Genomic DNA, 23,585 nt, shown 5'->3' on the forward strand with positions numbered 1-23,585 from the left:
CTTGATGGCGCAGACGCAACGGCGCGGTGCTCTACGGCAAATATCATCTTGGCTGAATCAACTATAAAAGGCAGTGCGTTAGTTATGGCTTTAAGTGCAGCGATGGAAGGAAGCGCGTCGCAGTGGTTTGCTCAAATATGCTATCCGGAAATAACTTGGGCCGAGTTTAAGGAACTTTTCGTGCAACGTTTTGCTAGTGTGGAAACTCCAGCGGCTATGTTTTTAGCAATGCTAGCTGGTTGCCCAACTGACGGCGAATGTCTCTCCAATTATGCTAGTCGCATGATGACGTCGCTTATTACGAAGTGGCGTGAGATGGATGTGGAGGAAATAGCTGTTTCTGTGACGCTTGCTAAGTTGGCTCATGTAGATAGCAGGCTGCAACGTTTAACATTTACTTCAAATGTGCGCACAAGAAGTGAATTACAAACTGAGCTTAAAGCATTTACGTTTAATAAACGAAAGAAAACTCCGCAAGAAGAAATGCCTCCAGCTGACATAAAGCGCCAGCGACTTTCAACAGTGAAGTGCCATTTCTGTGGAAAACTCGGTCACAAGATGATCGAATGTAGAGCTAAACAGCAGCAGCAATTTTCGTCTAATGCCAAGGACAGCAACGACAGGAACCCTTTTGCTCACCGTCAAAAACCGGATGTGACTTGTTTTAATTGTGGCGAGCGCGGTCATATTTCAACACACTGCAGCAAGCCCAAAAAGGACAAAGGCACTCATCAAGTGAAGAGGTTGGAGCTATGCGAGGTTGTCGAACCCAAGGGAGAGATGATTCATCAAGGCGAGACATTTTCAACAACGTTTGACTCTGGAGCGGAATGTTCTTTAATTAAACAAAAGCTAAGTAGCAAATTAGTTGGTAAAAGAATTAACAATGTAGTGATGTTAAAAGGTATTGGCAATGGTAGTATTTGTAGCACATTGCAGATACTTAGTAACGTAATAATTAACAATCATTGTATTGAAATATTGTTTCATGTCTTGAATGACATATATTTGAAAAACTAAAATAAATTTGAAATTGTCAGATCAAAAACTGTAAACTATTGTTCTAATGATGAGAAATTTTCTGAGTTAAATACTGATCTTGTTGGTGAAGACAGAGATAAACTAAAAAGTTTAGTGGAAAAATACTCAAAATCTTTTATTACCGGAATTCCATTGACCAGAGTTAGCTCGGGGGAAATGAAAATTAAATTAGTTGACCCAAAAAGAACTGTTCAAAGACGACCATATAGACTTAGCCCAAATGAAAGGGAATTAGTGCGAGACAAAATTAATGAATTATTAGAGTGTAACATTATAAAACCAAGCTGTTCACCTTTTGCAAGTCCCATAATGTTAGTCAACAAAAAGGACGGCTCTCATCGTTTGTGTGTTGATTATAGAGAATTAAATTCTATTACGGTATCAGACAGATACCCCTTGCCCCTTATATCAGACCAAATAGCGAGACTTCATGGAGCGAAATATTTTTCATGTCTGGACATGGCAAGTGGATATTATCAAATTCCATTACACCCAGATTCAGTAGAGTGTACAGCTTTTGTCACCCCAGATGGACAATATGAATTCTTGGCAATGCCGTTTGGGCTCAGAAATGCTCCATCTGTTTTCCAGCGTACAGTGATGCAAGCTCTCGGAGACCTTGCAAATAAATTTGTAGTCGTTTATATGGACGATGTAATGGTGGCTGCTTCAACGAAAAGTGAAGCTTTAGAAAGGTTGCAGATTACTCTTGATTGTCTCACAAAAGCTGGATTTTCATTCAATATAAACAAATGTTCTTTTTTAAAGTCAAAGGTTCAATATTTGGGATACGAAGTGAGTGCAGGTGAAATCCGGCCAAATTCGCTTAAAATTGCAGCGTTAACTGCTTTACCACCTCCTCAGTCGGTCCCTGCTTTGCGACAATTTATAGGATTAGCGTCTTACTTTCGACAATTTATGCAAGGATTTTCTTGTTTTATGAAGCCGTTATATCTTTTGACTTCAGAAAGGAATGAATTTATTTGGAAGCCAGAGCATGAAGAAATAAGACAAAAGGTTATTTCTATTCTTACCCAGAAGCCAGTTTTAGTCATTTTTGATCCACAGCATCCCATCGAGTTGCATACAGATGCAAGTTCTCGTGGATACGGTGCCATCTTATTACACAAAATTAACAACAAGCCTCATGTCGTTGAATATTTTAGTAAGGCAGCTTCTCCGGCTGAGTCACGTTACCACTCATATGAACTGGAGACTCTTGCTGTTGTTTTAGCAATGAAACATTTTCGCCATTATTTACTGGGTAGAAACTTTGTTGTCTTTACTGACTGTAACTCTCTTAAGGCCTCAAGGACAAAACAAGACCTATCTCCTAGAGTACAGAGATGGTGGTCTTATTTACAATCATTTACATTTGATTTACAATATAGGGAAGGCAAACGAATGGCGCATGTTGACTTCTTTTCAAGAAATGTGCCTTCAGCTGATTTGAGTATTACAACTCCCAAAGTTCTTGAAAAACGAATTAATTTGGCTGAAATATCAAGTAATTGGCTTTTGGCTGAACAGCGTCAAGATATCGAAATAGTAAATATTGTAAATAAATTGAAAGACAATTCCCTGGCTGAGGACGTTGCAAAAACTTATGAGTTAAGAGGAGGAATATTATATCGAAAAATTCAGCGAAATGGTAGAACTCGATCGTTATCAATTGTTCCCAAGGTATTTAGATGGTCTGTTATAAACCAAATTCATGAGTCAATCATGCACTTGGGATGGGAGAAGACGTTAGACAAGGCCTATGACTATTACTGGTTCGATAACATGTCTAAATATATTCGAAAATTCGTTGAAAACTGCATTACGTGTAAAATGTCAAAGACCTCCTCGGGCAAAATTCAAGCTAGCCTTCATCCAATACCAAAAGTAAATATCCCTTGGCACACTGTTCACATCGACATAACTGGAAAGTTAAGCGGCAAGTCTGATCAGAAAGAGTATATCATCGTTCAAGTGGATGCCTTTACTAAATTTGTTTATTTAACTCACACGCATAAAATTGACGCAGAGAATTGCGTAAGTGCAGTGACGTCGGCTATATCTCTGTTTGGAGTACCAAATCGCATTATTGCAGATCAGGGTAGGTGTTTTGCCAGCAGTAGATTTAGTGATTTCTGTGAGCAACAGAAAATAAATTTGCACTTGATTGCGACTGGTGCAAGTAGAGCAAATGGTCAAGTAGAACGCATTATGAGCACCTTAAAAAACTTACTAACCGCAGTCGAGACTAGCAGTCGCTCTTGGCAAGACGCATTGGGTGAGGTTCAGCTAGCATTAAACTGTACTGTTAGTCGAGTGACAAAGGCAAGCCCTTTAGAATTGTTTATTGGCAAAGTTGCTCGGCCGTTGGGGTTGGTTCCACCTTGCGATGAGGTAGATGAGGTTGATCTAGAAGAAGTAAGAGCACGTGCAGTTCAGAGTATTTCAGCTGCAGCAGCATATAACAAGGCGCAATTTGATAAAAACAAAGCTAAAGTTGATAGATGTCAAGTCGGAGATTTTGTATTGTTAAAGAATGAGGAGAGGCATCAAACAAAATTAAGCCCGAAGTTCAGAGGGCCTTATCAAATAACTGAATTGTTAGACGGAGACAGGTATATGCTCAGGTCACTGACAAATAATAGAAAATATAAATATGCTCACGATGACATAAGGAAAATGCCAAATTGGCAAGTACAAGCAGAATTTGAAAATTGTAACGAAGCTGTTGAAAGAGACAGTAGTGAAATTGTTGAAGCTGTTGAAAGAGACAGTAGCGAAATTGTTGAAGCTGTTGAAAGAGACAGTAGTGAAATTGTTGAAACTGTTGAAAGAGACAGTAGTGAAATTGTTGAAACTGTTGAAAGAGACAGTAGCGAAATTATTGAAGCTGTTGAAAGAGACAGTATGGATGCCTGAAGGGCTAATAATGAAATTTTTAAGTATAATGTTAATGTAAGCACAAGTGCAAGGCAAATGTCTTGATCATGGCGTGTTGCGCATTACATATGAATAAGAAGAAAATGAATTACGTTAAAGAAAAGAAATTTTTATTGGAAATTTAAATTTGGAAATTTGATTTGTCAATGGGCTCATATTTTTTTTAAAATGATGTAAAAATAGTTTTACAATAAAATTATAGAGAACGAATCATTTTGGTAATATTTCACGAGGACGTGTAAAGGTCAGGATGGCCGTGTCGGCGCATACATTTGTAAGCTGGTGGATGTGCTAGAATATTTCACAGGAATATTAATTCTATCAGTTCGGGGAAATCATTGGTATGTCATCATATTGTATTGTGTGTTAGAATATTCCAGAAGTACAGTAATTTCATCATTTCGGGGAAATCATTCTTGCATACTGCGTTTCTATTGGTCGGCTGTATTTTTGCAGCTTTGGCATCTCCCGTTACAGCGCGCGGCGGCAGCGTGTGGTCGCTGTCGCCGAGTGTGGTTCGAAGGATAGCACGGAGAAGAAGTGAGTGACACAAATCAATTGTGTGTAGATCTTCGGTGCGTTCGAAACTCGCTGCGCGAAATGGATAATAATAATTGTGCTCCGACATATACATTTAAAGTCTAAGAACTTCTAAGGTGAAGGGCATATTTTGTCAAATTTGCAATGCATGAGCATACGTGAGCACACATACAGTTGTCTGCTGTCATTGTATGCGTAGAAAAGAGCTGTTCGTTGTTGAGCTCTCCGCTCTCTCGCCCTTGAACATAAATTCGAGAGAGCCTGGAGCCACCTCTAGAGCAACGCCAAAAAACTCGTGTGCCACAAAATTGTATGGCGGTACGCATCTTGTTATTATAGTGTCTTTGATAATAACCATATACATGTGTAGAATTAATGGAATATTGTATATAAAAGTGTATAAGCAAAGACACTAGAATTCTAGTGTCTTTGGTATAAGTGTATCCTTTCTTACATTTTAAATTGTAAGAAATGCAAGCGAATCCTTGACTAATATTTTTTACCATTGACTAGTAATTACAAATTATGTAGCGCGCAAATTTTTGAAAAATGTTTTGAAGTCTTAAGGTTATTATTTACAATTCCAGTATGCCACAAAACATTGTTGCCATGATAAGACTAAGGTTCGAAAAATACAAGAAAAATGTTTTTTTTTTTTGTATCCGAGTGGGCCACAATAAAACAATTTTAATAAATAAAAATATTTGGATTATATAGGTGGCTAAATATATTTATTAAATTAGTTTAAATGAATGATCTACAATCGTAAATTGTTCTTCATCCAAGCTTGACAAGGTTCGCCGAAAAATTTTACAGTTTCAAAGTTAGCGCTAGGCAGAGACTTTTTACAGAATAAACCGATTTACGAGTATTCTTTTACTGCTGTTACTACTGTTGTTCCACTGTTGAGATTTGACCGATTTATTTAAATTACTTGGTGTAACGTGGTATTCCTATCGCAAACAAGCTCCTCGCTATAGACATTCATTAGATAGGGAATAATGTATTCAAATATATACCGTCCAGTAAAAATACTCGCTTTCCCAGTTTTTTTAAGCTGCTCAATCAGTCGCCCAAAGAAAAGTTCTAAATTCCTAAGAATATTCATTGATCTATCGAAAACTATCGAAAAGTGACATCAAAAAATATAAATGATGGAAATGTGTGAGAATCGTCTATAAGACTGTCGCTGCTGTTTCCACTATGAGTTTTATTTTTAAGATACAAAATAAATTCATCGTTTTATAACAATGGAGCCTCTATTGATCAACACGATATGGCGCTCCTTCGCAACGAAATTAACTCCGTCCCAGGTGACTTTAATGGCGCGGGGATTGCCTAAAAAGCAACCGATTACTGGAGTGCAAGATATTATAGTCGTTGCCTCTGGAAAGGGTGGTGTAGGAAAAAGCACCGTGGCAGGTGTGTGTGTACTCACATATTTCTATTCATCGGTTATTGTAGTCCTTTTTACAGTTAATTTTGCCTGCAGCCTGGCAAGACTGGGAAAACGAGTAGGATTGCTGGACGGAGATATCTTCGGGCCAACTATTCCACTTTTAATGAATGTCCACGGTGAGCCGGGTGTGAATGATAAAAATTTGATGATCCCGCCGCAAAACTACAATGTAAAGTGCTTGTCTATGGGCATGCTGACACCTGTAGAGGCCTCTGTTATCTGGCGAGGTCCTCTTGTAATGTCAGCAATACAACGACTGTTAAAAGGTACTGATTGGGGACTTTTAGATGTCCTGGTTATAGATACTCCACCGGGCACTGGAGATGTGCATCTCTCACTATCCCAGCATACACCCATCACTGGGGTTATCCTTGTAACAACACCTCATACTGCAGCAGTTCAGGTGACCTTGAAAGGTGCAAGGATGTACGAAAAGCTAAATGTTCCCATATTTGGGGTAGTAGAGAATATGAAGTACACCATTTGTCAGAACTGTAATCAACGATTGGAATTTTTTAAAGACAGCCGTATAAGCTCTCTACCCCGCAAGCTAATTTCTCTTCCGTTAGACTCACAAATAGCGGATAGCAACGAGAGTGGAGTGCCTGTTGTAATAAAATATCCAGACAGCAAGTACTCTAATCTATTTACCCAATTGGCTGAGGAGATTACACAAATACTTACCGAACAAAGATGTAAACAAAATCAAAATAACAGTGCACATTAAAAAAAATGTGTGTATATCGAAAATTCTTTTTACTTACATTTGTTATGCTGATCTGATAAAACCAATAAAGTTATTAGGGAAAGGAACTGTTGTTTCGTTTCCCGCATTTACATTAAACAACAAAAACCCAAAACCATGACATGCTTTACAGCTAAGATTAAGAGTAAGTGACAGCTACATTCTTCATGTACAACTTCAATATACTTATGACAGAATTTCTGCATCTATCATGTTTTGCAAAGCCTTTTGGTATATCCTTAAGTGCATGCCATCTCCTCCATCGCAAACGACACGGCCAACCTGAACTTCACTCATCCCCGTGTGCTTACGTTACGAAAATTCCACAGAAAATTATCTTAGAAAGCAGAAACAAAAGACCTTGACCTTGGTCTTGAAGTCATTAAAATATATTGCCCGAGAAAAGCGGATTGGCAAAACGAACCGATCTCTGAAGAAGACGACGAAACGACAATCAACTACAAGATAAGGCAAAACTTGTTTTTCGTAAACCAAAAATAAGGATCGAATGTCGGCAAAGTACTGAAAATAACAGAACCGCAGAAAAGAGGTGTTTTGTTTTTGGGCACTCCAAGAATTATTGTCTTCAGAATCCCTTCCCTGGTAAATGTGCTGGCGTGGAAGCCACTAGTTCTAGAGCTGGAAAACCATCGATGGCACTATCGATACTATCGATGGTTTTAAGTTTTTTCAAACCATCGATGCTTTTCGAAAACAATCCAACAATCCGAACTGGCGTCACTAACACTTTGATACAGAGAGAGAGACATTTAAGTTTGGTAAATTTTATACGGAATGGAAATTATAGTGTTCTTTTTCAGATTATAGAAAAGAAATAACTATTTGAGAAGAATGGTGGTGTTGGAAGAGGTTAGATATGGATAAATACTTGAAAAGTAAGTACTTTTAATGCAAACACTCAATCAGACTCGTTCGCATACAATGTGCATATGTGTATGTATATACAAATGTGCATGTAGCCAAAAATATGCATTTAAACGTGTTTTTTAAATTTATATTTAGTAACCACTATGTTCTTGATTTCAGACCCTTTAACAACTGTGGATAACACGACTGCAAAATAGGATCACTTAAAACGTGCAGATCCCTAATATCTGGAGGCTGCAAAGGTTGCTCCTTGCACTAGTTTGGAACGGTTCCTAAAAACTGACCTCACTTATAAAAATGGGTCAGCAAAAAAAACGGAGCTGTACAAGGCAGTAATGCGTATGATCGCGCTGGATGTCCAACCCTTTTCTATTGTTGAAGACAGGGGATTCTGCGATTTGATTCGAAAGCAAAACCCGAGGTACAAGCTGCCCAGTAAAACCCATCCTAGGAAAACATTCCTAGAAATATGAAGGTTTAAAATTGAAGTTGCAGGAGGATTTAACTTACGTTGACAATATATCCATTACTACTGATTGTTGGACCTCGCGTGCTAATGAGGCGTATCTCACTATAACGTGCCACTTCATTAACGAATGCTATGAACTTAAATCAGCAGTTTTGTCGACGCAAAAACTTGTAGATGCAACTTACCAACTTACCGCTAGTAATATTGCGAACTCACTCAGCGCCGTTTTGAATGAGTGGAACCTTTTAAATAAGGTAGTAACGATTGTAACAGACAACGACGCGTCTATGAAATAAGCGTGCGTGAAAATGAAACATTTACCTGTTGTCTCGCATACTATTAATCTATTAGAGCAAGATCTCCTGAAAATAGATTCTATAGTGCCTTTACTAGCAAAGTGTAAGAGAATCGTATCGTTTTTCAAATCGAGTTCAATCGCAACAGAGAAACTAAAAAATGCAAAAACTTCTGAAGCACGCTATGGACTTATACAAGAAGTTCCAACGCGTTGGAATAGCGCGTACTTAGTAAATGACTTTTTGTTTACATCGAACTCAGAGCAAGCCGCGAAAGCTTTGGAGTTGGAGATATTTTCAAGTTTGTCCCGAGTTCCTTCCACACCTAATATTTCAACACCACCAGACAAAAAAGAACAGTTTCTTTACTTTTTTAGAAACGAAAATTTCAAATAAAGTTCACTCAAACAGAGCAGACTTAATAATGCACTTGAGGACGTATTTTGAGAGACCTAATGAGTCGGAGGATAAGGATCCCCTGCTTATTGGATGGTAAGAATATCATTTTTACTTTTTAAATTAAATATTCATGACTTTTTCCCTTTTCAGGCAAACAGTGAGAGTCTGAAGCCAATAACCAACCTTTGTAAAAAGTACCTGTGCATTCCGGCTAGTTCAACAGAATCTGAAAGAACCTTCAGTAAAGCTGGTCAGATTGTATCTGACCGCAGAGCATCGCTTAAACCAAAAGTAGTAGACATGCTACTTTTTGTGAACAAAAACCAGTAACAATGATCTCTTGTTGTCTTATGAATATAAAAAAAATTATTTTGTTATTACTAAATATTTTGAATACTTTGTTAATTTAAATAATAGTTTGCATTGATGCAAATAAAACGTTTTTGTTTAAAAAATGCATTTTAATTCCTTTGCAGGCCTTTCTGCATTTTTCTAAAGGGCTACTGTAATATATATTTTTATTCTGCAAGGGTATATAGACTTCGGTTCACGTTAAATTATAGTTCCATTTTTTTTTTTTTTTTTTAACTATCGATACTATCGATGTTTTCTTAAAAAACCATTATTTGCAGATTGCCTCATAGACAGTTGAGCAGTATATCCGAGGAAATTAATTTACAATCCGTTTCTGAAAACTTGTATGGGCTGAATAAAAGCCAACTGACAATATTTGGAAAAATCGTATGTTATATTATAAAAGAAAGAATAAAATGTTATTTTTATTTATACGTGATCCCAGACGGGTCTATGAGACATAATGTAGTTCTCAGACGAGATTTCATGGAAGCGTGCCAATTGAAACTGGATCCAGTACTTTGGGACGGATTGCGGTAAAACCATTTAATAGTGAATGAGATAGAAAAGCAAAGAGTGAAACAGTCAGTTCTATTGATAGTGAAAAAGTTAACGAAACAGTGAGTGAAACAGTTAGTGGATCAGTGAATCGGTTAGTAGAACGATTATCGATACAGTGATACTCTAGTGTAACAAAGGATTTCGCAATTAATCAAAAATTGTATGCTGCAGTTTCGTCCAGTTATGAAACCATTAGAGAAATCTTCAACATCGACTACGAAGGGTGGGGGAAAATGAATTACATGCGGCGCAAAAGATAACCAAGCCATAAACTATCAATTAAAAGAAATTATTTAAAGCAATTACTTACTTAGACACTTTAAAACCATTTAGCTGCGCCCCAAAAAGACTCGCATACTCAGAGAAAGAAAAATTACAAAAATTGCTAGATGAATATTTAAAATAGGAATTTATACAACCTAGCGAATCAGATTATGCTTCACCAATCGTTTTTGTCAAAAACAAAACAGGACTTTAGGAAACTAAACAGGGTGTTAATTAAAGACAATTATCCGATACCGATTATTGATGACCTCTTAGACAATCTAGTCAACAAGAAAGTCTTTTCGAAGCTTGATTTAAGAAATGGTTATTTTCATGTATTTGTTTATAAAAAATCAATTTGAGTTTCTCAGAATGCAATGGGCCTAAAAACTGCGGCGGCGGTGTTTCAAAGGTTCGTAAACAACATTTTCGAAGATCTGAGAAGGGATAACGAAGTCATTGTCATCGGCGGTTGTACAAGTTCGTTCGTTCATATGCTACAAAGACCACTAATACAAGGGAGGTCATTACAGCTCTGCAGGACTATTTTAGAGCATTCCTGTATGCTGTATGCCTAAATGCTTAATTTCAGATAGGGGAAGTTGTTTTACATCCGAAGAGTTTGAGGATTTCTTGTTAGAGTTCGATGTTAACCATATAAAGGTTGCGACTAGATGCGAACGGACATGTTGAAAGAGTCAACAGAAGTCTGGATCCAATGATAGCGAAATTGGTAGAACCGGAGAATGGTATATATTGGGAAACAGTAATAGATAAAGTTGAGCACGTATTAAATAATACACAACACCGCAGTATCAAGCAAACTCCAAGCAAAGTGCTGTTTGGATTAGAGCAAAGAGGACAAATAGTAGACGAATTAAAAGAAAAGCTAAAGGCGTTAGATAATACTGAAGAAGATAGAGATCTTTGGAAAATTGATTCCAAAATGCAAAGGTCCATACGTGATTTCAAAAGTATAAAGATACGACAGATTCTCGTTAAAGGGCGTAGAAGGTTTTCAGGTATCCCGTAACCCGTACCAAGATGGCTGGAACATTAACAATATTAAACATTGGATAGGCAACAAGAAATAAAAACGAACACATAAAAACGAACACTGATAATAAAAATCAATCAAATAGATATAGTATGAAAGCATCAGAAAAAAAACCATTATACAACTACAAACAAGCAATGTAAACCATGTTCAGGGGATATGGTGGTCAGGACGGCCGAGTTGTGTTTGAATGGATGGACTCACACGCCCACGTTAATTATACCTTAACCAAGTCCAAACCGCTTAAGAAATTTTACATGAACATACCATAAATAGCCTTAAGGTAGTCAATTGACGCCATCCTCCACCATGAGATGTTCCCTTCTATCCCAAACAATTACATCATTTCCTAAAAGCCGAAAATCGATGTCCTTAAATGGGTTAGGGTCAGGTTATAAGTACAACGCGAATACTTTAGATCACGATGACCTGATCATGATAAAGCAGAACCTAGATAAACTTATTGGCAACAATTACAAACAGACAAAAAGTATTTTATTAAATCGAAAGAAACTTACAAGCATAATAATAATATGAAAAAATATCAATATGTTTTTATTGGTATGAACGTGACAGGCTTTGGGCGGTGTGTTGGGGTCCAGGTTTTTTGTCTAATCGATTGAAATTTAGAAATCTAATAAAAAATATGAAAAAATATTAAAACAGTTTTCGAAAGTGAGGGCGTGGCAGTTTTGGGTGGTTTATAGGCGTTACAGTGGGCCTGGTAATATGGCTCAACCTTCTAGCTTTTATGGTTGCTGAGATCGAATAGATCAAGAATTTATATACTTAATATGGTCGGAAACGTTTCTTTGTACCTGTTACATACTTTTTAACGACTCAAGAAACCCTTTTGCTCTCCGAGTAACGTTTATAAAAACCAAAAAAAATGAGCTTATTTCCATGTCGCATACATTTGTGTGGAGTATATTTATATTTAATAAATTGTCCATTTAGTTCCAAAATGTTTGGAATACATAAATACTATGACTTTCAGAGCTTGATTACACTTCAATATAAAGATTCCGAGAAACCAACGAAATGCCATGAAATGACCTTAAAACTATGCGGGTTATTGCAGAAATGGTATTTGGAAGCCCAACCCAGTTGCAATATATTATCAACGGCCCGTTTGGACCGTATCTGTACATCAACGACGGCTTAGAAAACCGAAAGCTATTGGCTCCAGAATTAGCATCAGGATCGAGGACGAAAATAGTCCAGAAACAGTGAGAATTAATTGTATTACATGCTATAAATTTTAAAGCTGGAGTTTTACGAAAAGATTCTTTCATAAACTAATGAAATACCTGATCATCAAATTTCTATTTGAGACGACGTTATTTTTGCTAACGCACGCAAATTAAACATTTTTAGTTTTGATGGATGTCGACCAACTACAGAGCTTCAAAACAAGCACTTGAAACCCATGGGAGAGCGTGACGGAGATCTCGATATGGTTGGCGTATGTATGTGACACTGAAAGAAGAGCCTGATCCAAAATGTAGAAAAGCCGAAACACACAGCGGCACTTGTCAAGACTTGGCTCGTCTGGAAATGCCCTCACGTATTTAGAAATTACGCCAGCAGTCCGCAGACATGTAATCAAAAATTTGACAGCCTTAAAGACGGATTTGCTTTTATCTTTCTTAGTCTAGCAGCAATTTCCCAACTGCGCGAAACAAGCTGTGACCTACGGTAGTTTGAGTGAATAAATGTTTATAAATAAAGAGTATAAGCTTTAATTGTACCTTTAGTATCAACAATTTGAGGACGTTTTACTTAAAATGGTGGTCAAATGACTTTGAACATAAAAACCTTTCAATACTAAGGAGACGTAATCGGCTCGATTTCCGAGTTCTCGCTAATCAAAACTTTAGTTGAATACCGACCTTATTGCAAAATGAAAATTACAAAGTCTGTTTATGTTGGGCACATTTTTTTTGTTTACTGAAATTATATCAAATATTATTTCATTCCGTACAATTTCCAAACAATAAAATCCCTTTAGGCAATGAATTCGTATGGAATCGGGGCCAGAGCAATCGGTTCCTCAAGTTTCTTAACAAAGTGCGCCTTCTTCGGCTGTTCCGGCTGGCGCTTCAGACTGACCCATTGTCCCTTTTCCTTCGCCTCCTTCAGCAATCGCTCATTTTCCTTCACGCGGCGCAAAAAGTCTTCGCGGCACTTGGAGTGGTGGATGTGCTCAATGCGCACATTGACACGCTTAGCAAGGATTTTACCTCTTACGCGTTTGTTTACTATTACACCAACGGCGTGCTGAGTCACATTGAATATGCGCCCGGTTTTGCCATGATATGCCTTATAGGGCAAGCCCTTCTGTACGGCACCATGCCCCTTAATATCAACGATGTCGCCGATCTTGAAAACCCGCATGTATGTGGACAACGGAATAACTCCATGCTTTCGGAAGGGACGGGAAAACATGTCCCGCGTGCCGCGACGATAGCCCTTTGAGTTAGTCATTTTGATTTATAATCCCCTGTAATAAAGAGTCTTATTAGATTTTTTCAATTCATAATTAAGAAATATTGACCAAACCTCTTCGAACTGACGTCCACGCGGTCGTATAGTTGGGAAAAGAAAGAAAGATGGCTACTTGAATAGCGTTGCCACTCATAGCAATTAAGAGTTTAGAAAATAAATATAACGTACCGTCCACACTAAATTACACATGAAGCTCAATCTTTAATGAGTAGCAAAATTTTATGAATGTTTTAAACAATAGGATTTTCTTTGCTAAGCCCCAATCCCAAGTCTGAAAATTTAAAATTAATAACGATTTAGTTAAATTTTTATATAATATAAAAACATTATACATTATAGATACTAATCTAGATACTAATAATCGCTAAGAGCAGCTGTGTCCGATTCGTAGACCTTAATATGCGCTCGGGATTAATTTGCTGATTTGAGCGAATTTATTGATACAATTTTGAAGATAAATATAACCTTAAGAAAGATATAGTCCTGGCAAATATAGTACTTTTTTCAGTTAGTTGTTGTTGTTGTTGTTTTGTTAGTTGTTTTCGCAGTGCTGCGGGCTTTTTGCAAGTGGGGCGAAATAAGAGAACCGTTTTGCTTAAGTGTTTACTATCGTGGGATTTAATCAGTATTAATTTGCTTCCTTTTAAGAACAATCTGGTAATCGTAATTTTTATCGAACTCGATTTGGCCAAAATCTTTTGATTTCGTTTTTAGGTGCTCTGGTTTTCTAAATTTTTTTCTATTGTTTTACTATTGGAATATTTCTCTGTATGCATTAAGCGGTAAACAGCTGTTTCAGCTTTTTCCAGACAATACAGCTGCCGCATAATTCATAGTTTTAATTACAATGTTCGCAATTATTTTTTTTGCTGCACTTTAGCCAATTAACTAATTAAATTAATTAGCTTTATTTACAACCAATACTTTTAATTAATTAATAAATTCATTTTCTTCATTTTATAAGCATTTATTTACCTGCCCGTTTCGTTTCACCAACAGTGTGGCTGCATAGCCGAAAAGTTTTGCGACGTAAAATCTTGTCAAATCTGAGGTGGGGTCAGAAATTCTTTGATTATAATATAACTAAGTGGCAGAATGTTCTTGCTATGATGAGGAATAAAGATCAATAGACCACTGAGTAACTTTATTCCTCATTTATAATCTGAATTGATATGAAAAAATGCATTTACTTTTCAGTTCGGCCTGACATTTCGTCCGTTTTACAAATCGAAAATTTCTTACGAATTCGAAATTCGAAATCGTAATATACATGCCGAATAACTAATTATGTAAAAGCCTCTCTTAAAATATTTAACAGCATATACATCCCACACTGTTCACATCTAACCATAACGTTATACAAAAGACACTAGAATAACAAGATGCGTAACGCCATACAAATTTTTGGCACGCGTTTTTTTGGCCGTGTGCACACGTATGCTCATGCATTGTAAATTTGACAAAATATGCCCTTCACCTTAGAAGTTCGTTGACTTTAAATCTATATAATTTTTTTACATTTGGCACCATGTGAAAAATTGATGTTTTGCATTGCCTTAACAAGCAAGCAAATTCTATTTTTAGATTTCTTACGCTCCCAGCGTAAGCGAGCCCAAAGAGAACAAATTTGGCCTTCACCAAAAAAGTGGCTGCATAGTGCCAAACGAATGTATGGCCGTTACGCATCTTGTTATTCTAGTGTCTTTGGTTATACTTTAATATGAAATCTATGTATCTATATCGGCGACATCCGCATCCGCAAACAAACAATAAAATTACAACCTGAAATCAATTAGATTTCTTATTATATGCATATTCTTAAACTGGTATAACTGGTCACAAATGAAAATTAAAAATCAGTGAGATTGGTCTCAACCGTTGCATATTAAATATATCTTATAATATTGTACATTTTGTATCTGACTTTGATCATCTTCATTTTATCACTACATGGCCGACGAAGCTTTCCATCGCTTTGCCTCGCTTTCGCCACCAATCAAGAAATGTATTCTAGCACTTCTTCTGGTTCTTCGAATAGTGCAAATAATCCGAATCGATGTTTCGGAAAATGTAAAATCACTATATATACTGTATCGTACTGTATGTACTGTATCGTTAACAACTTAAAATGATTAAACGGGGAGGCAAAATATTGTTCCACCATCAAGGACAGAACGCTTTTTAATACAAAACAAGCAACAATATTAATGTCTCTCTTAATCCCTCCTTAATAGAAATAACTATGTGTCAAAATGATGAAAATGTTAAAATCGTATGCATATTAAATTTAAGATTATTTAAAACTATTTTTTAACTTCTGCTTGGAAAACAGAATTGAAGGGCAAGTATATTAGTTAAGTAAAACGAGTATTTTCATTTACAATGTTTTACATTAAAAAGCAAAAGTAAAGAAAGTGCATTTACTGATGGCGTTCGGAAGAATTTATCGAAATTCCTTGGCCACACTGATTATTGAAACGCAAAACAACGTGTATATTTTCAAGTAAAATTCATACGGATTTGTTTTTTAATAATAAAAATGAAATTCTCTTTGGAAAAAAATTCATTATTAAGAACCTTTTTTTACGCATTTAACGTCAATGTGGATTATCCTTTCGAATATTAAGTCCAATAAGGAATAAAGCTATTATTAATTTAATATGTCCTTCTACACGAATAAGACGGATGTGACTTCCATTTTAAAGACGTTTTCTGGCGTAAAACGAAATCAGGCAAATGCCGTGGCCATCAACAAAGTTCGATTTTCCACACCCAAAGAGAAGGGGCTCGCAGAATCAGTGCGCGTTGCCCTAGAAGAACGAAATTTCCATCTGGTCAAGGAGTTCACATACTTCCTCCGGGAAGCAGAACTGAGCGTAAGTGAAATTTACATAATTGTTGATTATTGTTTACGTTCGATTTCTATTTTAAAGGACGATGAGGTTGTGATAATCATAAAAGATGCTAAACGAATTGTTCATAATTTGACCCCAGAATTTGTAACCGTTGTCGAGGCGTTACTGTCCCTTAACTGGAAGAAAAGAAGTTCAGAGATAATCGAAGCTTATACTGAATTTTGTATCGAACTAATGGTGACCCACAATAGATATTTACCGATTGGAGTGTCTAAACTAATTGTCCACTGGATTCCTGGAGATATGGATGAATCCGATTGGGTCCACGGATGCCCTTCGGAGCACGCGCGAAATGAGTTAAAACCCATCCATAAAGTACTGGATCGTATCTTAACTGCCGTGCCAATGGCATTCGATATTATTATAGATGCCATATCCGCCAAATTCCCCTATTTCAAAAAGCCGTACCATGTGACGGCAGGGTATCTGTATAACGTGCTTTGGTTATTAGAGTACAAGCCAATTTTCGAAGAACTTGTTTTTCAACTAGTATTGCAAAAGTAAGTACTCTACTAATATATTTATTTATATAACGCTCACTAATTTATACTTTACCAATACTCAGTTCTTGTTGTTTTTATGTCAAAATGGTTGGGGAACTCTTCCAATTTCCGCTTCCAAAAATTTGCACGGATTTTAATTTCCGGGAATTTATCAAAGACCTCAATTACGAAAAAAAAAAATGATGTATTCGAATTTCTTTCTTTTATATCTATGTGAGCTTCCAAAACACTCACGGTGAATTTGAGTGCACAAACATATCTTTCAATTACTTCACATAATGTGTTTTTTGTATCTGATTCGTGAATGTTTGATATCTATTATTAACTATACAAGAAGCATTGATAATCTGCTGTTGATGCCAGACTACAACGGGCAATATGCCAAAAAATGCATACGACAACTTATACAACTTATATAGCTAAAAGGATAAAGCGGAGGAAGTGCAAAAATGTAGAACTTTAGAAGAAATATTGATGACACCTCATTAGTTAAAATCCGATCTCTGTTCAAAATATATTCTCTAAATAAGATTTTGGGGAAATTGCAATGAAATGTTGTTGGATGCTTGTAAATTTGATAGAAAACTTTATTTTAGGGTCTTGTGGATTTCTATATATAGAAAAATGGTACAAATTACGTAGTTACGCAGTAGACACGGTTGGAAATATATACTTATCAAGATATATAATAGAGATAATACGTATGTTTTTGCGTTTTTCATCACAAAAGTTATTATGATAACTTTTTTTGTGCGCTTTGATGGATCAGAATGTAAACTTATTATAGACTTGACTCAATAATGATTGTATTCATGTCGAACCGTCGAACGAATTTAATTTCTTATGAGATGTTAAACATCGACTCTAGAAAATCCTAGCTTATTCACTAAATTTCAAATTTTTTTTTGTGAATAACTTCGATGAATGCATATTTTAACAACAAAAAAGGAACCAGAAAAGTTTAAATAGCAAAGGAAAGGCTTTTCTCGGTTTTTTTATTTAAAAATGCTATGGTCATCTCTGATAGAATAATATGTGCGAACTTCTTTTGTGTATTTCAGGATTTTATTATTAGACGTTAATGCTCCAAAAGATGAAATTGAATTAGAAATGAATGATGAGGAAGAAAAAGTGGAAGCGGACACTTTGTTTGAAATCGACGATGTATTCGCCGAAAATGTATCCAAATCTGAAAAATCTGTGAGTCATCCTGTTGGCAAAACCTTGGATGTATGCCTTTTCTTGCTATATAAGTTTTTTGATGGCAAATGTCGCCTTAATGAAAATAGTAGCGAACAACAACGAAGGACTGCCAACCGGTTGTTTAAGATGTTACTTTATTTGTTCGACGAAGTGTTATTGCCCAGCCACAACACGCATCATGTGCAATTCATCCTATTTTATGCAACTAGTCTGCGGTCGGTATATTCCGAAGCTTTTCTTGATTCCTTATGGACGAAAGTCCAAAATCCGAATGTATCCGCCGTAATTCGTCATGCTGCGGTGGGATACATGGCTAGCTTTTTATCTCGCGCAAGATTTTTGCCACTTAGGTAAGGAAGTGTAAAATAATCGCTAGACAGGACTACTAAAGTAAAATTTACATTTTTTAGCACTGTTATTTTCTACCTAAAAGAGTTGACAAAGTGGGCTCATGCATACATAGATGACTCGGATGCATATAAGCAGAACTGCTCTCTGAAAGCCAATTTGGTTTTCTATTCTGTTTGCCAAGCTGTGTTTTATTTAATAGCATTTCGCGCAAGAGATTTGACGGCCAGTTCAAAAGGTAAGCTTAAACATTTTTTCGTATTTTACCTCTACTTACCTTAAGCACTCAATGAATGTCCTATTTGCACTTGAAATTTTCAAAGTCAAAATAAATAATTGCAGATGGAACTTTAATGGTTTTTTTTTAGTCCTTTTCTATTCAAAATTTAAAAATTGTGAGCGAGGCACCATCCCTTTATTAAATTAACTAAATAAAGAATTGCGGTCTTACTCGTCTTTAGAGAAGAGAGTAGAGTAGAGTAGCTTTACGAGAATTATAGGCGATTAGAAATATTATGACAGATTAGTGAACTTGGCGGGATTCCGTATTTGAGAGGAAAGCTGTTAGATAAATTGGTTGTGTTTTTAACTATGATCTTTCTGTTTGTCATGAAATTTAAAACGTAATTAATGATACGGGGACCTCATTTCCATTCTAGGAGTTGGTGGATAAGGGAGTGTATACTTTTGTCGAATGCTTTGGAAAAGTCCAATGATATTATAGAGAGGATGCGCTTTAGAGAGAGGCATCTTCTTGATAACTGGTTTTTAACTAGTTTTATCTAGAACTTTAGCCAGGCATGGGTTCCAGAATATGGGTGAGGTTCTAGAATAGTGAATTGAGGGCGAATATAAGTTCTATGAAAGAGACGTCATTTTTTATTTGTCAGACTGCTGGGAGGGCGTGTAGTTTGATGAAGTGTTTAAGATCAGCTTCTTTGTTCTGAAGATGCTGAGGAAATTACTATAACTATAGGTTACCAAAAAAGATATTGCTATTTTCCAAGAGGTAGTGGTAGTTGTTTGCGTATGAGGGTTGTGTGTGGCGTGTATATGCTTGCCGGGATAATGGCCGCATAGACGTTTAATAGACGTTTGCCCACCCTCTCGTGGAGTCCGATTTGGGAGGTGAATTTGTGGATAGTCGTTCTCTTAGCTTCTTTAATTGCTCTTCGATACTTCGCGTTGGCCTTTTTAAACATTAAAATTTTTTTTTTGTTTATGCTTCTTTTAAGGATTTTCCATTTATTGTTTTATTTTTATTTTTTTAGTAAAGAAAGTTCCCGGTTCCATCTTGTATTAATAGCCTTGTATTTTTTTTAATGGCTGCAGCTTCTTTGTTGACTTACTGTGATTTGGGAATTTGAGTTGAAGTGTGATATCTTATTGCCAGTTTGTTTTCTTAAGGTTGAAAGAGGATTTGGCAATGAAGGTTGGTGGGGAAGAGTTAGGGAACATTGAATAAGGATTGGAAAGTGGTCTACCAATTAAGATGGTCGATCTCTTCCCATTTAGTTTTAGGGGTTAATTCGGCAGAGACAAGCGAAAGATCTATATGCGAGAACGTGTTGTGAGTAGTGGGTCGTAAATGAGGATATAATCTGAGAAATATATAAATTTGGCTTTAAATGATTTCAGGAAAGTACGGTTTGGTGGTTGGTAATGTGGAATTAATGGTTATGTAAGATGTAGGAAGATATTAAGGTAAAGTTAATTTTTGAATTGATCGAAATTGATGTTGTGTGTGGGAGATAGATTTGCTCATTTCAAAAGCTGTGCCACGGAATGAATTCGTACAGAAGCTGCATTTCATTTTAATGTTTATGGGGATAGGGAGGAAAAATGTGTGGGATATGTTGGTTTCCTAAAGGGCTATTATGTGTGGTCTAAACTTCTTAATTAGTATTTGGAATTGGGAGTAATTGTTCCTATATCATTTAATGTTCCATTGAATTATATTTAGCATTAAAATAGTTTAATGGGGCCAATGAATTGGTAAAATTAGGAATGGAATGGAATGTTTTTGTTTGTTTTATATTTCTTATTGCGATTTTTATTGGCTGATTTCAGCGATGCGACCATGCATTTAGATGTATTGATGGGGAGGATTTGCACGGGGTTTGAGGATTATTGATGGTAAGTTAGGAAGTTTATGGGATCTAGTTACCATTTTAGAAGAACAAAGATCTGCTTCCTTTGTGTTCGTTGAGGACCCGAACGGGATTAGGATTCGGCTGTTATGGGACAGGGTGTATTTTGCACTGGTTGAGGCAACGCTCGGCCTGTCTAGGGTCCGTTCCGACTGCCCGACTGCGCGGCCGCGTCCTGACCGCGCGACTCTCGCCGGTACTCTCCTCGTCTATCCTTGCGTACGTACGGCTCCTCGCGTGTTGTGGCTGACTGCCTCGAGGTGCTCTTGCGCCGTCCCTTTATAGGCTGCAGAGATCCCGTTATTTCCCTTTTGCGCTAGGCCCGCTTGGGTACAAGGTCCAACAGTTGTACCGTTAGTTCACGGTGCGTCCTCTTTGAGCATGTCCATGCTAAAAAATAATGTAGATTTAAAGTCTAAAACTTCTAAATTAAAGGGTATATTTTTTCAAATTTTCAATGCATGCGTAAAAGAGAGCTGCTGGCTGTAGAGCTCTCCGCTCTCTCGCTCACAAAAATTCGATAGAGCCTGGAGCCACCTCTTGAGTTAGCTCGAAAAAAAACGTTAGCGTTCCTCACAAGATAACTTCTAAAGACTGAAAAGTCCCTTTTAAACACGCCAGGTCCTCGTACTCTTCTGTATCCTCGCTGAGTGCCTCTTGTGAAAAAAGACCTAAGGTCCATTTCACTCGTAGCACTGGAAGCCTTGCATATAAATAACTCTGGACAGCTGAGGCACATAAAAGCCCATTTAAGTTATTCTAAACATCGTAACAGCCGCGCTAACGCTCTAGAATCTGTACGCTGAATCTCCCAACCTTCTAACTTTTATAGTTCCTGTGATCTCGACGTTTATAAGGGGCAGAGGGACAAGGCTAGATCGATTCGGCTATTGATCCTGATCAAGAATATATCTACTTTACATAGTCGGAAATGCTTTATTCTGCCTGTTACTTTTCAACGAATCTAGTATACCCTTTTACTCTACGAGTAACGGGTATAAATATGCTAGTCTGAACTAGAGATCTGCAACCAGTACGATCGAAAGTAGAGTATATTAATATCTCGCTTCGGTTTGATCATTACGTTTTTTTTTTATCTTCGGTGTCGAGTACACATGCTTAGTGCAAGGTTTGGTTTTATCATTTATCTGTAAATTGCGCTGTTATGTTACTGTTACTGCATTGCATGGATTCATCGCTGCTAAATAAATAAACAATAACAAAATTTATGGGATAAATTACAAAATACTTGAATCAAAGATTAGATGTCACTCATGGCCGCAGTTTTAAAAATCGTTGTGGCCAAGTTCCTTTTGCCTATTATTCTTACTCCTGAGTACAATTTTGACATTACATAATCAAACAAATCCATAAATATGGTTTTTTCTCCACTACAATAAATGTTTTTGTATTGTTTATTTCTGTTACAGATTTGCTCTTCCTCCAATCCCTCCAACTATCGCGCCTTGCTATGTGTCATTTAAATCCCCTGCGGTATTGTTTAGCCCCAGTGGCCACAGCATTTGCTGGTGTTACAAGAACTTACCAGCTAGCCTATTGTCATACTGTTTTGGAGCGCAACGCTCGCCGTAAACTGGCTACAGTTTACGGTCATGAAAAATGCATGCCCGATGAGACGCTTGAATCGTTTTTTCCCTTCGATCCTTATGTACTTAAGTTGTGAGTATAACCTTTACAAATCTCTGTATTAAAATAATATTTTTTTTGCATTTCAAGATCAAAAAAGTATATTGATTCCAATTATATGGCTTACCAGAGCAATGACACGGATGAGTATGTCTATGGGTCTAACAAATACGGGCATTCTAGAAAACGTGGTGACTCTGAAATGCTAGAGGAAGACGAATTCCTTATAGCCGACAAACGTCCAAAGAATTTCGATTTGTCTAAAAGTCAGGAATTTGACAAACAATTTCATTTCGGTTCTTCGTCGGGATTTTACGAATAATCATACTTGGTGGAAATTACTTATAAAAAAGAAATCATAAATGCAATAAAGTTTTTACTCTGGGTTACAGTTATGTTTTGTTTGGGATGTCAACATTTTGTTCTTCAATGTAACAGCCATATTTATTATTATTATTAAGTGGGTTTCTATGTGTACTGCGACCCATTCTGATCTATTGTACTACCCCTTCATGACTCAAAGATCTCCCTGAAGTCCAATGCACTGTATAAATGCCAGAATTTTATTGGGGTTCAGGGCTGCAATTGTTTCTCGTGGGACTATATACATGCCCAGGAGTCTGTTCCTCCCGATGGAAAGCGCCATGAAGTCACATGAAGTCAGACAGAGTTCACTGTCTGCTATGCCAATCTTATGCAAATGACTGCGAAGTCGGCAGTGCCCCGTAAGAAGGCCGGTAAAAATGCGCACGGTGTTTTTCCCGTGAGTTATTAAGGTCTTGAATCTTTTATGGTTATATTCACGAAGGAGAATCTTACACTGCCTAAGTTCTGGTAGGTGTTCCAAGAAGCACAGACGATTTTCTTCCTCTATTGACTTAAGTAAGCCCAGTACTCTGTGGTGACCAACACCACAGAATGGTTCGGGCCCAATTAAAGGGTTCTCTGCCCCTTTCCTGGCTACGTTGTCCGCTAGCTCATTTCCCGGGATGTTGTTGTGTCCCGGGTCCCACCCGGGACCAGCTCCTTGTTTGTCTAGGGCTGTCACCAATTCATTTACTAGTTTAGATGTTATCTTAGCTTTGCTGAGCGCCTTTATGGCTGCTTAACTATCAGACAGTATAGCAATGTCCTTGCCACGGTAGTTCCTTTGCAGATTAAACTCCGCACAGCGTCCAATAGCACAGACTTCAGCTTGAAAAATGCTGGTGTATCTGCCCATTGATTCGTGGTATTTTAACCTGGGGCCTACAACCCCCAGCCCACTTCCATCGTCGGTGAGGGATCCGTCTGTATAC

At 37.1% G+C, this 23,585-nt stretch overlaps 3 protein-coding genes and 1 long non-coding RNA gene across 5 annotated transcripts; 3 read left to right on the forward strand and 1 right to left on the reverse strand.

The window, feature by feature from the left end:
* The first annotated feature begins 5,710 nt into the window (after window positions 1-5,710).
* On the forward strand, window positions 5,711-6,833 carry LOC6733131 (iron-sulfur protein NUBPL). Of its 2 annotated transcripts, none has more exons than XM_016177954.3 (2): window positions 5,711-5,943; window positions 5,986-6,833. In XM_016177954.3, the coding sequence occupies exons 1-2, from the start codon at window positions 5,772-5,774 to the stop codon at window positions 6,705-6,707; spliced, it is 894 nt and encodes a 297-aa protein (XP_016025843.1). In that variant the 5' UTR covers window positions 5,711-5,771; the 3' UTR covers window positions 6,708-6,833. The 2 variants fall into 2 exon arrangements, with proteins under 2 accessions (XP_016025843.1, XP_002080208.1); XM_002080172.4 differs by having other exon boundaries at window positions 5,715-5,943; window positions 5,998-6,833.
* A 5,131-nt stretch (window positions 6,834-11,964) lies between these two features.
* LOC123327060 lies at window positions 11,965-13,016 on the forward strand. The gene is made up of 2 exons (XR_006541518.1): window positions 11,965-12,242; window positions 12,391-13,016. It is a non-coding gene; the product is annotated as an uncharacterized LOC123327060 (long non-coding RNA).
* On the reverse strand, window positions 12,936-13,724 carry LOC6733130 (60S ribosomal protein L21). Its single transcript, XM_016180530.3, has 2 exons — window positions 13,576-13,724; window positions 12,936-13,516 (listed from the first exon to the last, which is right to left on the reverse strand). Exon 2 carries the CDS (start codon window positions 13,498-13,500, stop codon window positions 13,021-13,023), a length of 480 nt encoding a protein of 159 aa, XP_016025844.1. The 5' UTR covers window positions 13,501-13,516; window positions 13,576-13,724; the 3' UTR covers window positions 12,936-13,020.
* Window positions 13,725-15,958: 2,234 nt separating this feature from the next.
* Window positions 15,959-22,676, forward strand: LOC6733129 (RNA polymerase I-specific transcription initiation factor RRN3). The gene is made up of 6 exons (XM_016177955.3): window positions 15,959-16,397; window positions 16,455-16,936; window positions 18,001-18,492; window positions 18,553-18,728; window positions 22,071-22,320; window positions 22,378-22,676. Exons 1-6 carry the CDS (start codon window positions 16,182-16,184, stop codon window positions 22,607-22,609), a joined length of 1,848 nt encoding a protein of 615 aa, XP_016025845.1. The 5' UTR covers window positions 15,959-16,181; the 3' UTR covers window positions 22,610-22,676.
* Window positions 22,677-23,585: the final 909 nt, after the last annotated feature.

This window comes from Drosophila simulans, chromosome 2L, assembly GCF_016746395.2.
Source record: "Drosophila simulans strain w501 chromosome 2L, Prin_Dsim_3.1, whole genome shotgun sequence".
NCBI classification, from domain to species: Eukaryota; Metazoa; Arthropoda; class Insecta; order Diptera; family Drosophilidae; genus Drosophila; species Drosophila simulans.